The sequence below is a fragment of the Canis aureus genome, chromosome 26, assembly GCF_053574225.1.
Source record: "Canis aureus isolate CA01 chromosome 26, VMU_Caureus_v.1.0, whole genome shotgun sequence".
NCBI classification, from domain to species: Eukaryota; Metazoa; Chordata; class Mammalia; order Carnivora; family Canidae; genus Canis; species Canis aureus.
Genome location: NC_135636.1, coordinates 37,241,380 through 37,257,430, shown reverse-complemented (window position 1 = coordinate 37,257,430; position 16,051 = coordinate 37,241,380). Strand labels below are relative to the sequence as shown.

Below are 16,051 nucleotides of genomic sequence, written 5' to 3'. Positions count from 1 at the left end.
GGCCGGCGCCCCGCGCCTGCGCAGCCACCGCCTGCCGCGCTGCCGAGTCACGGGGGGGGAGGAGCGTGAGCGGGGGGCGGGGCGCGTGCTGAGTGACGCAGGCGCAGTGCGACCCCGGAGGCGCGCGCTGGCCCCCTCCGCGGGTTTGGATCCGGGTCAGTCAGGCGCCGCGATCCGGGAGAGACGATCTGAGCCGACGGGACTGGATCCCCGGGGCGCCCCAGCAGCGAGGAGGTGAGTGCCTTGACGTTACGGGGAGGGGTTCCGGCCTGGCGGCGGCGGCTTCCCCTGCTCCCGCCCGCCTCTCGTCGCGTAGTCCCGCGGCGCTGACTGCCTGGGCCGGGCCGGGCCGGGCCGGGCCGGGCCTGGGCCTCTCCGCACCCCCTGGGCAGCCGCGGCCCGGCCCGGCTCGGCTCGGCCCGGCCCGGGCTCGGCTCTGTCTCCCCTTCCCGCGGCCCGCCCCTCCGCCCGCTCCCGCCCGCTCCCGCCCGCCTGTTAGCTTCCCCTTTTCGCCTTCCTTGGCCGCCCTTTGCCCCTTCCCGCCCTTTCCCGCTGTTGCCGAGCCCCAGCCTCGTTGGCTGCCTCTTGGGCTCCGCTCCCGCCTCCTCCTGCATCCAGCCTCTCCTCCCGGCGGAGGGAGCATCCAGCAGGGGCACCTTTCCAGTCGGAGACCCCGGGCTAGGAGAGCTGGAGCCTTAGCTCTACACTCCCCGACCCGCCCCCGACCCCCCAGATCCTGACCTTTCCCCCCTCATCTCGTTGAATCGCGACCGCTCCAGATTCTGGGTTGGGCGGGGCCGGGGGGGGGCACGGAATTAACATTGCGCTTTAGCTATGCCCGGGAGAGGGGGTGGGCGGGAGAGAGTGTGCAGAGAGACAGGAGTGTGTTTTTGTCCTGCGGGGGGGCCGATAGTTTTCACCTTAGACTTGTTTGTGCCTTGGGGGGTGGGGGTGTGTTGCAGGACAGGGTTTTCTTTCCCGCACTCCGCGCTTCCTGCGAGGCCGGGAAAGTTTCTAGAGCTTTAACGTTGCGATGACACGCTTACCGCGGGGATCCTTTACTGATCGATCTCACGTCTTTTCGGGTTCCTGGAAATTTAGCCCTAGATTTGAGGTTAAAAGAGGTCGTGATTAAAACTTACCGAGATATGTGTATGAGGTTGTGACGCATTGCTATTCGCTGAAAGTCAGAGAAAACCAGGAATTTGCCCTTTTTGATGGAGGAACTTAGAATTTTACTTGTCATTTTTGAAAGGTTAGGAAAATCTTTGCAAAGTTAAAATTGCCCCCTTGTGATTTAACTTTTTTTTTTTTTTAAAAAGTATCTTACAGTAGGCCTTTAAACTTCGATCTCTTTGGGGACTGCTCCATTTTCAAGAAGTTAGTGCAGTGAAATGGCAAGAGATGTCTCCACTAATTTAGTATTAATGAAAAAGACAAACCAGTTGTATGTTCCTTGAGTTAGTTATACAGCTCTCGATTTGAGTGAATGGGAAGGTAGGAATACGGAGGAGCATAATAATAATAAGCCTTTTATAATTACAGACATGCTCTGATTTAGCTCTTAAGGTTACACCTGAGACTTGCCTTTGCTCTGGGTTATTATAACAGGGAAAAGGTGAATATTGGAAGTCTGAAAATAGTTTAGACAGAACTTCATTCCTGAAGTTTTAATCTGTAGCCAGTTTTTATTTTGATCTTTTTTTTTTTTTAAGATTTTATTTATTTATTCATGAGAGAGAGAGAGAGAGAGAGGCAGAGACAGGCAGAAGGAGAAGCAGGCTCCATGCAGGGAGCCCGATGTGGGACTCGATCCAGGGACTCCAGGATCATGCTCTGGGTTGAAGGCAGTGCTAAACCGCTGAGCCATCCAGGCTGCCCTGGTCTATTTTGGTTTTCAAATAATAGATCTTTTAGTATGTCAACAAGAATGCTAAGTTTGTATTAACATCTAGAGGTCACCTGCAGTGCAATTAAGTTAGCACTATATAATTAAAAATTACATATCTGGGTGCAAAGCTTTTTTAGCTCAATGTTAGGGCAGGAATGAGATTCTAATCCTTACAGGAATAGGGTTCACAGCTCTGGACTCTGTCAGGTTTATCCTTCTATCCCTAACATCCAGTCTAGTGCTAAAGCACATGGTAGGAATTCTGTAAATATTTGTGGATTGAATAAATTTCTGCCGATAGAATTCAGCACTGTATATTTAGATGTGATGTGTACTGATTTCCAGAGTCCTGGAAGAGGGTTTGTTTGGGGTCTTCAGGGATGGGAAGACTGTCTTCAGATTGTTTAACTCTGTAAAGGCCAATAGTTTGAGTATTTGACTGACTGGTCATAAAGTAATTGAGGAAAACTGTAAGCCAAACTTTAATTTAGTTCTACCAGCGGGAAGAATTTGTTTACAATCTCCAGTAGTGCTCTTTTAGTACTGTGGAGCTTCAAAAATATTAGGATATGTCATTTTTGCCCACCTCTCTCCCCAGATACATAGAACATGAATGTGTATCTGGGGGAGAATCCTCCTCTAAATCCAAAAGAATTAGAAACCAGTGAAATATGGCATTGATAATGTTTCCTCAAGTTCATGTACTGATTAAATAAACCAGCAAAATATATGTGGGGAATGTGTTCAAATTTTTTGATTTAAGAAGTTGCAGTAAAAGCTAGCTGAATTCTTTGGAGACTGTTTTCAATCTTCACCAGAGAGATCTGCCTAAAATACCTACTTCTATATGTAAGTAAATAAATGAATGAAACAGTCTTTTAATTCCTTGCTGCTTTATTCTGCCATTGGTACTATATGATTATATCAAACATATTATGACACCCTGACCTTTGGAATATTAGAGGTCTCACAATAACCTCAGACTCTCTCCTGAGAAATGAGCAGGTGAGGAATCAGAAGTTACAAGGGTCCACCCAGAGGCACTGCTCCTTCTGAGAGTGCCTTTGGTGGGGGGTGGGGGGAGGGGGTTGCATGGGGTTAGCAAGTTAGAAATAAGGAAGAGGTAAAGTTAATAATCCTTTACTTCACAAATCCATCAACCTCTATTTTTTGTTTTACCTTTTTTCTTTCTGATTCCCTGTGGTATGTTCATAGATACTAATTTGTTTATTTTTTGTTCAGATTTGATGTTAACTAATTTATTACCTTAGTGAAAAAAATCAGGAAACTAGATTTCAAAGGATTAATTAACATATTTTTCTGTTGTGTCTTTTATTGCTTTGATTGGCCCCGTTCCCCTTTTGTTTAAATGTAAAAATCAAGGTGGAAGAATGGAGAACTTTTCATTAAACTGCTTGACTAAGTGGAGATCATTTAAAGGTGCATCTACAGAAAAATAATTTATATATATTTTTTACTTTCCACCTTTTTCTTTTGGCAAAGTTCTGTATATCTTTTTCAGCTGCAAGCATAGTTCATTTATTTTCTATCTTTCTTATGTAATAATTAAAATAATTCAAAGCTTAAAAAATGAAGGTATTAATCTTATTGGTAAAAGTGTGGAATAAACAGTAATCATTGAAACATATTTGTAATCCTGCTCTAACAATGATAACATTGATATTTGAGTATGAATATTTATGTAAATATGAGTATTGAGATCTAGGTCAGAATTGCTTTGGAGAAATGCTACCCTGTGTCATAAAGTTATACTTAACGGGACTTGTTAGGGTTAGACCAATAGTTAGTATCATTTTAAAGGATCAGAGTGCTGTAGGTTGAGCTTTTTCTTTTATTTCTGGTGCACAGATCATTTGTCTGTAGATTTCTAGACCTCTGCAACTGGACATTTTTACCCCTGTGTTAAAAAGTATACTTAAACATGGATTTCAGGTGATCTCATTTTTAAAGTTGTGTAAAGGATATTGGCATTAAATATTTGGACAGTTTAAATTCTATCATAATTGAGTAAGATGCAGAATTGTTGAATCATTATGTTGTACATTTGAAACTAATATAACATGTCAACTCTACTTCAATAAAAAAAATCTGTTATAATAAATACATGTTTCTGTATCATTTCATTTGTCTTTTCTTAAGAAGTAAAATCTACAGTTCCCAACTGTCAACACTGAAACTTCCTTTTAGAAATAGAAACTTACTTTTTCCGGCCTAATAAGTAGTACTAGTATCAGGAATATAGATTTTAACAAAAGGAATACTTTTGAACCTACCTGTTTTCACTTTGCTCATTTTATTTTTATTTTATTTTTTAGTATTAACGGCAACATCCATAGTAGTGTAAAAACTTTCATAATGAAATCCGAAGCCAAGGATGGAGAGGAGGAGAGTCTACAAACTGCTTTCAAGAAATTAAGAGTGGATGCATCAGGGTAATTAAATATGTAATATATTATTTGCAAATTGTTTAGTAGACCTAAATAGCCATTTCATTGAGGAAAGTCTCATTTTCTTCTAAGATTTCTCATTATTTGTGGAAGATAAAAATGTTAGTAGTGTGACATTCTACCAAATTTTGCACAGCATTATTTTATTTATAAAAGAAACTCTTAATTGTAAATTTTGAAAAGTAGCAGCTCCTTTGTACTTTAAGTTGGGTGTTTTGGTTTCCCTTGGTTTTGAGGAGGGTTCCCCACCTAGCTCTTCAATCAAAATTATCAAGCAGTGTCCCATCAGGAATTTCCTCATACATCTCTAGGGAATCACAGTGTTTTTTCCTAAAAGTGAATTGGCTCCACAGAAATCAGCAGACATTCTCGATTTCATATGCTCTGATTGCTGAGTCTATCACTATGGAAACCTCTATTCATTAGGGTTCTGTCACTGAGATCAATAATCTTGAACCCTTTAGCCAAACTAATTAGAGCACCTGCAGACCAGCTGCTGTCTGAATGTTAATATTTTGCCCTTTGCAAAATGTTCTGTGCAGGACTCTTTTCATTCCCATTCTTCACCCCAGGACAGAAGAAATCTCAAATCTTTGTAGATATAGGAATATTTCTTTTCATGAATGGAAACTAAACCCTAGAAGCTCAGAGTAGAACACTTCACAGCAACTTATAATCACTGAGGTTTATTATTCACTTACTATGCCCTCAACACTGGCTTAAGTACCTGTACACATTATTTAATCCTCACTACCAACTGGGAAGATAGATACTATTGTTATTGTGGTTTATAGATGAGCTACACATGAATTAAGTCATTTGCTAAGGGTCACATTGGTGAGAAGTGGTAGAGTCAGTATTTGAACCTGGACAATTTTTCTCCAGAACTTGTGCTCTTAACCATTCCTTTATATGATAACTTGATGACAACATCAGTTGTACACAGTACCTGGCACATAGTAAAAATTAAATAGTTGTTATAGCAGTTTGCTTATTGCTAGTACTATTTTAATTTTTTTGGCCTACCAGATGAGAGGATTTATACTAATGGATTTGCATAAGAACTGTTAATGGTGCAGGCAGCCCTGGTGGCGCAGCGGTTTAGCACCACGTGCAGCCAGGGGTGTGATTCTGGAGACCCCCGGATCAAGTCCCACATCGGGCTCACGGCATGGAGCCTGCTTCTCCCTCTGCCTGTGTCTCTGCCTCTCTCTCTCTCTCTCTCTCTCTCCCCCCCTGTGTCTCAATACATAAATAAAATCTTAAAAAAAAAAAAAAAAAAAAACTGTTAATGGTGCTCACATTTGCTTCCATGATTTCAAATAAGTATCTTTCTCCTCCCAGTGGCTTCTGTTATGGTCATCTTGCCATTTAAATTGATTATTACTTTTTAAGGCATTTTAGGAAATAAAAACAAAGAAGAAAAATAGATAGTTCTAGATTATGGTCATGTTCCATTTTGAGTTCTAGTAGAGAAATGATTTTCTTTTTTTCTATTTATTTTTTTATTTTTTTGATTTTCTTTTTTTTAATCAGGAAAATGCTAGGAATGTGTATACATACACACATATACATTTAAATCTCTTAATATATAAATTCACATGAGTAACTCTTCATACACAGATTTCTTTCCTGGTGTTTTAAGAAGTTGGAACATAAAATTAAGCTATTCCGGTACCTCTAAAAAGTACCTGGAACATTAAAAACAACAACCAATCCCCCTCCCTCCTTTTTTTAAAAAGATTTTTATTTGATTGAGAGAGAGAACAAGTGGGAGGAGGGGCAGAGGGAGAAGCCAGCTCCCTGAAGAGCAGGGAGCCCCATGTGGGACTGGATCCCAGGACCCTGGGATCGTGACCTGAGCTGAAGGCAGCCTTTTAACTGACTGAGCCACCCAGGCACCACCCCCCCCCCCCCAAAAAAAAAAAAAAAACCAAACCTCTGAAGATACTTGTACAACCTATGATCAGATATTGCATTTTTGTAGTATGTGATCTGCCTAGAGTAAAATTATAGAAAGGAAAGGAACAGTGGAGAACATTTGAGAAAACCAAATACTAGTAGAAGTGAGTCATTACCATGACTAAGCAGAATTAAGACTTGTGTAATGTATCATATGTTTCTAGTTGTTGCATATTGTTGCTGATTTACAAACGGACATCTGAGGTACTGACTCATAAACTAACTAAGCCTTGCCAGGAATTTAGCATGATCCTGTTCAACAGGTTTTGATTCCCAGTGGTATTTGTCTTATCAGGATAAATTTATATGTATTTATTAGAAAACAATATAATCCTTTTTATCTGATTATAAAATAATAATGCTTCTTAAAGAAAAATTCACAGAAAAAAGAAGTAAAAAATCACAATTTACCATAACTGCTGTTAACATCTAGACCATCTGTACATAACACCATACAAATTTTTTTTTACATGGTTGAGATCATGATATATATATGGTTGTTATATATCTCCTACTATTTTAATGTTATATGCATTCTCTCGTGTCAACAAAGTTCTTTATATACTTAATTAAAAAAAAATTCTTAGTATTCCATTGAACAGATGTGTCATTTATATAATGTAGTATTTTCTATTTTCTACTGGGCATTTAGGTTATTCTTATTACTTTTTATTTTAAATTATATTTCAGTGAGCATCTTTTTACTTCGTAGATTGTTTCTGTCTAAAGGATTGTTAATACCGCAGCATGTGTAGTATAGGAGGAACCCAGTGTGTGTGTGTGTATATGTGTGTATATTGAAAAGGTCTGGAAGGATTTATACCAAAATGTTACTGTTGTAAATCTCTGGGTTGTGAGACTATATTCTTTTTTCTCAATTATTTTCTTCTTCTTTACTGGGAACCCATATTACTTCTGTAATTTTAAATTGCAAAGATTTAACTCTCACTAATATTTTCAGTTTATTGTCAAAAATACTTATTTTCAAGAAGTTAGAGTGAATCTCCTGAAGTTTTTGCTCCTCAACTTAATTCTCATTGCTCTGATTTGCCCACATAAAATATACTTATTTTATAAGTGTCATTAGTGTTCTCTGTGGGCATAAGACCTTATCTGCCCCAGATAAACAGCCTAAAAGTCTATTTATATCCTGCTGCTGGTCATACTTAAGAATTACTCTTTGGCTTATGATTCTGCAACCATGGGCTTTTAGGGATTCCCCTAAATTTGGTTTCAGAGGAAAATATAGTCTAAAAGGTGAGAAATTTTTTGAGAAACCCAAACAACAAAGAAAGGCATTAATACAAGTTGTATTTGAGTTGGTGAGAGCAGTAAGTCCTCCTCCTTTCAGTTTTCTTTAAGCAGTACACTGTTGTTTTCTTCAGGTCCATAGCATCTCTGTCTGTTGGAGAAGGCACAAATGTCAGAGCATCAGTCAGAACGGCAGCAGATGATACCAAACCGAAAACCACATGTGCATCTAAAGACAGTTGGCATGGGTAAGAGCTTTCTTACTGCGGGTGGTTTTTATCCCAATACTCTATAAATTACTATTGGACTTTCCTGAGTATCCAGAAAAGAGTTTGTTAGGTATGGAACCCAAAATCCAGTGATTAGAGATGAACCATTCTTCTCAATTGAGAATTAGCCGAGACTTGCTATATGGCTTGGTTTGTAGTCAATTTTTATAAATATCCTAGGTGTGTTTGAGCAGCATGGTCTTCTGTAATCATTCTTGGGTTTCTTTCATGTCCATTAAATCAAACTTTTAAAAGTATTATTTAAATCTTTTTTCAATCTATCAATAATTGAGAGATGTATGTTGAAATCTTCCCCATGGTAGTGAATTTGTTTTCCCCTTAAGTTCTGTATTTTTGTTTTATGTATTTGAACCCATTTTGTTAGGTTTATACAATCTAGGTTCATACCAGTTTAGAACATTTTCTTCCTGATGAATGGAGATTTTTAATGACATAAGTGACATTCTTAATTCCTCATAAAATAGCTGTTGTCTGAAAGTCTTATTTTTTCCAGAATTAATATAGTTAATCCAGTCATCTTTGGGTTGGTATTTGCCTGTTATATCATTTTTTGTCTTTTATTTTCAACCATTGTGTGTGTTTTAAAATTTTAGATGTCTCTCATAAATATATATGGCTTATTTTGTTTTATTCATTCCGATAACCTTTTTTAAAAAAAAAAAAAAAAAAAGGTTCAGTGCATTTCAGTGCTGAAATTCATGTTCAGTGCTGAGTTCAGTGCATTTACATTTATTTTGATTATTGGTTGATATATTTAGACTTGTTTCTGCCATTTTACTTTATGCTGTTTGTCCTGCTTCTTTGTTTTTTATTCTTTGACCTTCCCTCTTCTCTCCTCCTTGTAAAAACTTGTTTGAGATGGGTGTGTTTTTTTCCCCTTACCTCTTCCTTCTTCTGGTTTGGAAATTATATGCTGTGTTTCTATTCTTTTAGTAGTTAGCCTTGAAATTCCACGGTACATGCTTATTAACAAAGACAAAAGTTATTGCAGTGGCCCTTGAACAACAGAATGGTTAGGGGTGTCAGTGTCTGTGTAGGTCAAAAATCCATGTATAACTTTTTACTTCTCAAATTTTACCACTAGCAGCCCACTTTTGACCAGAAGTCTTACAGATAACATAAAGAGTCAACACATATTTTGTATGTTTTATGTATCATACAGTGTATTCTTACAATAAGATAGAGAAGAGAAAATTTTGTTAAGAAAATTATGAGGAAGAAAAAATACATTTACAGGGATACCTGGGTGGCTCAGCGGTTGAGTGTCTGCCTTTGGCTTAGGGTGTGATCCCAAGGTTCTGGGATCAAGTCCCGCGTCGGGCTCCCTGCACGGAGCCTGCTTGCTTCTCCCTTTGCCTGTGTCTCTGCCTCTCTTTCTCTGTGTCTCTCATGATAAAATAAAATCTTTAAAAGAAAAAAAGAAAAAAAATACATTTACAAATACTATAGAAAATCCACTTGTAAGCAGACCCACATAGTTCAAAACTGTTTTGTTCAAGCATCAGCTATATTTTAACCATCCTCCTTATAGTCTTTTTAACTCTGACCTAACTTTCATGTGTAGCTGCATCTCAGATCTTCCATATAGAATGCCTTGCCTCAAAAAAAAAAAAAAAAAAAAAAAAAAAGAATGCCTTGCCTCTCTTTCTAAAGTGCTTTCTTCAGAAATTCCTTTAGCAAAGATCTGTTGTTAGTAAATAGGGCCTCCTGTTAGATGCCTCATGGAATAAATTTAAACGTTGCCCCTTTCTTGTATAACATCATGTTCTATTGGTAAATATTCTTTAATTTATCTGAAAATGTCTTTGTTTCATCCTTGTTCTTGAAAGATTTGATATGCCTGAAGTCATAGTTCTAGATTGGGTTATTTTCTCATAGGCCTGGAAGCTTTTCGTTGTCTTCTGGCTTCATTATCAATGTTGAAAAGTCCACCTTCAACATTACTGTTCTTGTTCTTGGGAATAATCTGTCGGTCTCTGGCTGCTTCTGGATGTTCCAGTTTGGGAGAATCTACAGTTTTGCTACAATGGGTCTAGATGTGGATTGCTCTTTATTTGTTCTGTTTCAGAGTGCTGCCTATATCTGTGGATCACTTTCATCAATTCAGAAAATTTCTCAGCCATTATCTCTTCAAAAATCACCTGTTTTCATGCTCTACAGTCTCTATATTCTTTCCTTTGGGAACTCCAGATTTCTTATTGTCTTACATCTCTCTTTAACTTCTTTTATATTTTTCCAGTTCTCCTCCAAGTTTTCTGTACTACCTTTTAGGTCAGGGATAGGCAAACTTTTTTTTGTCAAGGGCCAGATAGTAAATTTATTTTATTTTATTTTATTTTATTTTATTTTATTTTATTTTATTTTATTTTATTTTATTTATTTTATTATTTTATTTTATTTTATTTTATTTTATTTTATTTAATTTATTTTATTTTATTTATTTTATTTTATTTTATTTTATTTTATTTTATTTTATTTTATTTTATTTTTTTAAAGATTTTATTTATTTATTCATGAGAGAGAGAGGCAGAGACACAGGCAGAGGGAGAAGCAGGCTCCATGCAGGGAGCCCCATGTGGGACTTGATCCCTGGGCGGAAGGCAGGAGCTAAACCGCTGAGCCACCCAGGGATCCCCTAAATATTTTAGGCTCTGGAGGCCAAGAGGTGAGATTCAAGGATATTATATAGTTATGTATGTATGTAAGTGAGAAAGTTCCTGCCCTGCCCCATTTCCTGATGCATATCACCTGGCTGCTGGATACACTCTGTGTTCAATTGCTTAGTTTCAGGATGAAATGAGTAGCCTGGTGGGATGTGGGGAAGGGTGCTAGTACCAGAATTGGTTTTACCCTGTGCCCCAGTGGCACCCAGATTCTAGCATGCCCTTCTTTCTTCAGAGAGCCCAGCACAAGCCAGACTCTTGAACTGAGATTCCACTTCTCAGGTGCCAGCAGTTGCTGACAGCGAACCCCAATATGTAGATAGTAGCCAGCGTGGGACCTTGGCAGTGGTGTGACCCATGTGCTGGCCAGAAAAAAGGCAGGTGCAGGAAGTAGGGAACAGGGTAAAGGGAGATACCCCACCTGGTCTCTGGCTCACAGTGCCAGCCCACAGGAGCAGAGTCTGCAGGCTGTATAAAAACAGCTAGGGGGCCAGTTTAGACCCACGGACTACAGTTGGCTGAACTTTATTGCAAATAATTCAGATTTATTTTCCAGTTCAGTAGTCTGTGTATTGTGCTGCTTGGCCCATCCATTTAATTTAAGTTCAAATACAGTTTTTTTATTTTTTATTTTTTTTATTTTTATTATTTATTTATTTATTTATTTATTTTTTTTAAGATTTTATTTATTTATTCATGATAGTCACACAGAGAGAGACAGAGAGGCAGAGACACAGGCAGAGGGAGAAGCAGGCTCCATGCACCGGGAGCCCGACGTGGGATTCGATCCCGGGTCTCCAGGATCGCGCCCCAGGCCAAAGGCAGGCGCCAAACCGCTGCGCCACCCAGGGATCCCAGTTTTTTTATTTTTTAAAGTTCTTTTGGGTTCTGTTTTCAGTTTTGCTTGGCAGTTTTGATTCTCTATTGTTTTTCCTTTGCTCCACTCTTTTATTTATTTAAATATTTCATTAAAAGTTATGTAGAATGTCTGGTAACTCCCAGTATCTGAAAACTTGAGGGAGTTGAAATCTATTCGTCAACTGCAACCAGTGATAGAAATGAATCCTAAATCTGTTGCTCTGTGTGGTAATCATGATATAGTGGCCATTCGCATCATCAGCCTCACACAATGGTATGGAAGCTGCTATGTTCAGAGGGTAGAGCACAACAGTTGGATTTTACAGCGTCAAGTGCTTTGTGGCGGGTGGCGGGAGTGGGGGTGGTTTCCAGACTCAGTGGCCAAAGGTTCCCAGGCCAAGGTTTGCAGAAGTGTTCTGCACACATGTTTGGCCCGAGAAATGCAATTAAAAACAACCCTTTACCTCTCCCATTCTTTAGCTTGCTAATAAGGAGATGTTGAAGTTTTTGAGAAGTAGATTTAGGCAGCTTGAAAACAGAGGTAGGCACATCTCTTTGGGGGAAACTTACTTAGGACCTCAGACTTGAGAGGAAGTAAATCTCCAGCTATCATAAAGAATCTGTTTAGGAGACCTGCGTGTCCCAACATCTTTTTGTGCACTGTTTTCCTTTTAGGTCTACAAGGAAGTCTTCACGAGGAGCAGCGAGAACCCAGCGTCGTCGACGTTCTAAGTCTCCTGTCCTTCATCCTCCAAAGTTTATACATTGCAGTACAATAGCTGCTTCTTCCAGCAGCCAGCTCAAGCACAAAAGCCAGACTGACTCCCCTGATGGCAGCAGTGGGCTGGGAATTTCCACCCCTAAAGAGTTCAATTCAGGAGAATGCTCTACTTCTCTCGATACTAATCACACAGGGGCAGTTGTTGAGCCTTTGAGAACTTCGGTTCCCAGGCTCCCATCAGAGAGTAAGAAGGAAGACTCCTCTGTTGCTACTCAAGTCTCCCAAGCAAGTCTCAAGGCCAATGATCTCTCTGACTTTCAAGCGGTTTCCAGGCTAAACCAGGGCAAGCCATGTGCATGCATAGGCAAGGAGTGCCAGTGTAAGAGATGGCATGATATGGAAGTGTATTCCTTTTCAGGCCTGCAGAGTGTCCCTCCCTTGGCCCCAGAACGAAGATCCATGCTTGAGGACTACTCTCAGTCACTGCACACCAGAACTCTCTCTGGCTCCCCCCGCTCCTGTTCTGAGCAAGCTCGAGTCTATGTGGATGATGTGACCATTGAGGACCTGTCAGGCTACATGGAATATTACTTGTATATTCCCAAGAAAATGTCCCACATGGCAGAAATGATGTACACCTGATAGTAAGAAGCTAATTAATATGCTTTAAACCAATGAAAGGTTGTCAGAGAGATTTAGTTAATGGCAGACCTTGCGGCCACGTTGTGTGAGAAGACATCTTCTGCTCACTGTGCTTGCAATAAAAACTTTTCTTGGCATCTCCGTTCATCTTCTTCCTTTAAACTTACTCCCTGCTCTTACTCCCTGTTCTTACATACGCACCAAGGCGAGCAGATCAAAGGAAAATCCCTATCATTTAGAAAAGTTTCTGGGAGATGAAGAAACCGTAATAACTTGACTGGTAGCAGTGGGTTATATGGTAAAAGCCTTTGTAACGCAGTGCATTTTTCACATCTGTTTAAGAATTTGTTGGCCAAGGAAAAGGAAACATTTTGTAACTGGACTGAACACTTGTCATGCTGTAGTTGCCGGCCCAGGATCTTAGAAGTTATAGGACTGATTTAACACAACTTTATTGTGTCTTTCAGGGTTTCTTATGTTATTGTTAAGCCAGAGATCTAAGGTTTAGATTCAATATGAATAAACTAGCTGGCCTGCCCTCTATTGTTTGAGAGAATCATTAATTATCCCCAAATAAACCCCTGCTGGGGCTTGGTATGTGAAGGCGTGTTACATGAAGTTTCTCAGGTAAGAAGCAGCTTGGAGCAGACTGCTTCAGTTGGAAGGAGGGGTGTAATATTTGAAACAAGCACGCATCTTCTCCATCTCCAGTATTATATGTGGTATGTTTCAGTTAGTTGTAGATCTTGTATCTCCGTTTCCAATGTTCCTGATGGATGTTATCTCCTTGCACTCCCCTCCTGCCCCGGGAAACCCAGAACAGAATTTTATACCTGCTATATCCTGTATTTCTAGTTGGCCATCCCAAAATTCCCTCCAAAGTTTGGTTAAAAAAAAAGAAAAACAACTCAGTTTCAACTAGAGGATGAATCCCTGTCTTCTTTTAGGTGGCTCCAAAGTGATTTTTACATATACCACATAATGTTTTATTTCAGACCATCCTATCAAATCCAGTGAAAATTTGTCCAGCCATTTTAACACCATGTTAACAGAAAGTTTATTTAACTTAGATTACAAAATAAGTTTTATTCTTTACTAAAACATCCACTAACTGGAGTTGGTTCATGACAGTGGGGTCTGGGCTTCACACCTAACGTGATTTGTACTTGGGAGAGGTGGGGAGGGTATTCTCTGGAAAAGCCCTAAACCTCTGCATGTTACTAGTTTAGAATGGCTTTAGTGACATGTGAAGGCTGTGGTTTGAGCAAGGGAGCATAATCCTTGCCATCACAGCACTGGAAGTTGAGAGATTTCTTGATGCTAACAGAAGGAATGCTATTGCATATACCTAAGGCAACAATTGTGAAACCTTTTGGTCTCATGACACATTTACAAATTAAGGGTGCCAAAGAGCTTTTGTTTTTTGTGGGTTATACTTATATTTACCATATCAGAAATTAAAACTAAGAAATTTAAAAAATATGTATTGATTTAAAAATAATGGTCTTCTTACATGTGAACATTTCTAATTGAAAAATTAACAAAAAAGATTTGGTGAAAAGAGTGGCTTGTCTTACATTTTTGCAAATTTAATGTATGGCTTAATAGAAGACAACTAGGTCTCATATCTGCCTCTGCATTCAGCCTCTTGTGAATATGGGGTGTCGTGTGACCGCTAGAAAACTACACTTGTGGGGGGGTGAGCATGAAAAAGGCAGCTAATGTGTTAATATCACGAAGGTAGTTTCAAACTCACAGATCTCCTGAAACAGTAGACTTCCAGACCACACTTTAAGAACCACTAATTAGGGGGCAGCCGGGGTGGCTCAGCGGTTTAGCGCCACTTTGGCCCAGGTTGTGATCCTGGAGATCCGGGATCAAGTCCCACATCGGGCTCCCTGCATGGAGCCTGCTTCTTCCTCTGCCTGTGTCTGCCTCTCTCTCTCTCTCTCTCTGTGTCTTTCATGAATAAATAAAATCTTAAAAAAAAAGAACCACTAATTAGGCCATTAGAGTTTCTACTGTAAAGGCACCTACCACCCACACCCACTCCTCCACAACTAGTATCTTGCTTCACCTTTTATACTGGTGAGAGTGGAGCAGTTGGGCTTTAGTGTGTTACCTAAAGTTCCTCAATCTTTAAAGTCCTTTTTAGCTTTTCAGTCCACTGGTCTGGTTATTTACTTAATTCTGTATGCTAACAGAACAGTCTCCAGAGAATGAAGAAAGATACGCCTTCCTTTCAAACAAAATTATTTTAAGGAGAGGTGTTGGGACAAAGTTGAGAAGAACAGAGTTCCAGTGACTGAGTAACCTGTTGAAGAAATCCAAACTTGGATGAAAGCTAAGCATTCCAGATTCATGGGAATAAGTTTTAAGTATTTACATTTCAGTCAAAATCTCAAAACATGAATCTTGAAGCTAAAAATTACTCTGCTCAGACCAAGTTGGGCCAACTTTTATGTGTGTGTCCCTCACTCAAACATGTGACCTTTTGTGTGATTTATTGAACCAATCTCTTGAATGCACCATGGGAGATGGATTCAGATTATGGATTGAGAAATTTTACTCTGATGTTTTGAAAAGTAGCATCCTGACATGTGCCTTTATCACCTATTCATGAAACATTTATTCATCCATTTACTCAGCAAATAACTCCTGGAGTGACCACAACACCAGGCAGAGCATACTAGGTGCTAGGAAAAGAGCAGCAAGCAGAAAGCAGAATGACATCCTTGTACTCAGTGGAGAGAGGAGGATTCCAAGATCCTACGGGCTGGGGCTGGGGGCAGAGAAGTTTCTGTGATGAGGTCAGTGACATTTGAGCTGAGACCCGAAGAAAGTGAGGGAGTGAGCCTGGTGGCTACTGGGGGGAAGAGCATTCCTGACAGATGGAATAGCACAGATGTCAACGAGGCTTGAAGCAGGTGAGCTCAGAGAAGCATGGGGCAGGGGCAAGGGCAGATCATGGAGGGCTTCTCAGGCCATTTTAAAGGCTGTGACTCCCGAATAAGGTAAGTGGCATTTAGGTATTTGGGGGAGAGGCAAGACATATCAGAATGACCTTTATAAAAAAGCACTGGCTGCTCTGTGTGGATTGAGGAGAGCAGGAGAAGGGGACGTAAGGAGGCAGTAAGTCAGGCAGTGGGTTCCCGGGGCTTGGACACTTAGCAGTGCAGAGAAAAAGTATTCTCGAATGCTTTTGGAAGTACAGCTGAGGGGAGTTGCTGATGGATTAGATACAGAGTGTGAGAGAAAAACTGCAATTAAGGACTCCAAAGGTTTTCAGAAGCTGCGAATTGGCT

General features: G+C 39.9%; 1 protein-coding gene across 4 annotated transcripts; it reads left to right on the top strand.

Annotated features, from left to right (window-relative positions):
- Positions 1 to 73: 73 nt before the first annotated feature.
- OSER1 (oxidative stress responsive serine rich 1) lies at positions 74 to 13,289 on the top strand. 4 transcript variants are annotated; one of them, XM_077873259.1, is made up of 4 exons: positions 74 to 234; positions 4,228 to 4,344; positions 7,707 to 7,820; positions 12,059 to 13,289. In XM_077873259.1, the coding sequence occupies exons 2-4, from the start codon at positions 4,268 to 4,270 to the stop codon at positions 12,744 to 12,746; spliced, it is 879 nt and encodes a 292-aa protein (XP_077729385.1). In that variant the 5' UTR covers positions 74 to 234; positions 4,228 to 4,267; the 3' UTR covers positions 12,747 to 13,289. The 4 variants fall into 4 exon arrangements, with proteins under 4 accessions (XP_077729385.1, XP_077729388.1, XP_077729389.1 ...); XM_077873262.1 differs by lacking the exon at positions 74 to 234 and adding an exon at positions 1,747 to 2,740; XM_077873263.1 differs by lacking the exon at positions 74 to 234 and adding an exon at positions 2,994 to 3,014.
- Positions 13,290 to 16,051: the final 2,762 nt, after the last annotated feature.

What these genes read in the sequence shown, in the direction of transcription:
- OSER1 (XM_077873259.1), top strand. Translation starts at nt 4,268, where the DNA reads ATGAAATCCGAAGCCAAGGATGGAGAGGAGGAGAGTCTACAAACTGCT. An exon ending in TTAAGAGTGGATGCATCAGG is followed by an intron (nt 4,345 to 7,706) that starts GTAATTAAATAT and finishes TGTTTTCTTCAG; the next exon opens with GTCCATAGCATCTCTGTCTG. An exon ending in TCTAAAGACAGTTGGCATGG is followed by an intron (nt 7,821 to 12,058) that starts GTAAGAGCTTTC and finishes TTTTCCTTTTAG; the next exon opens with GTCTACAAGGAAGTCTTCAC.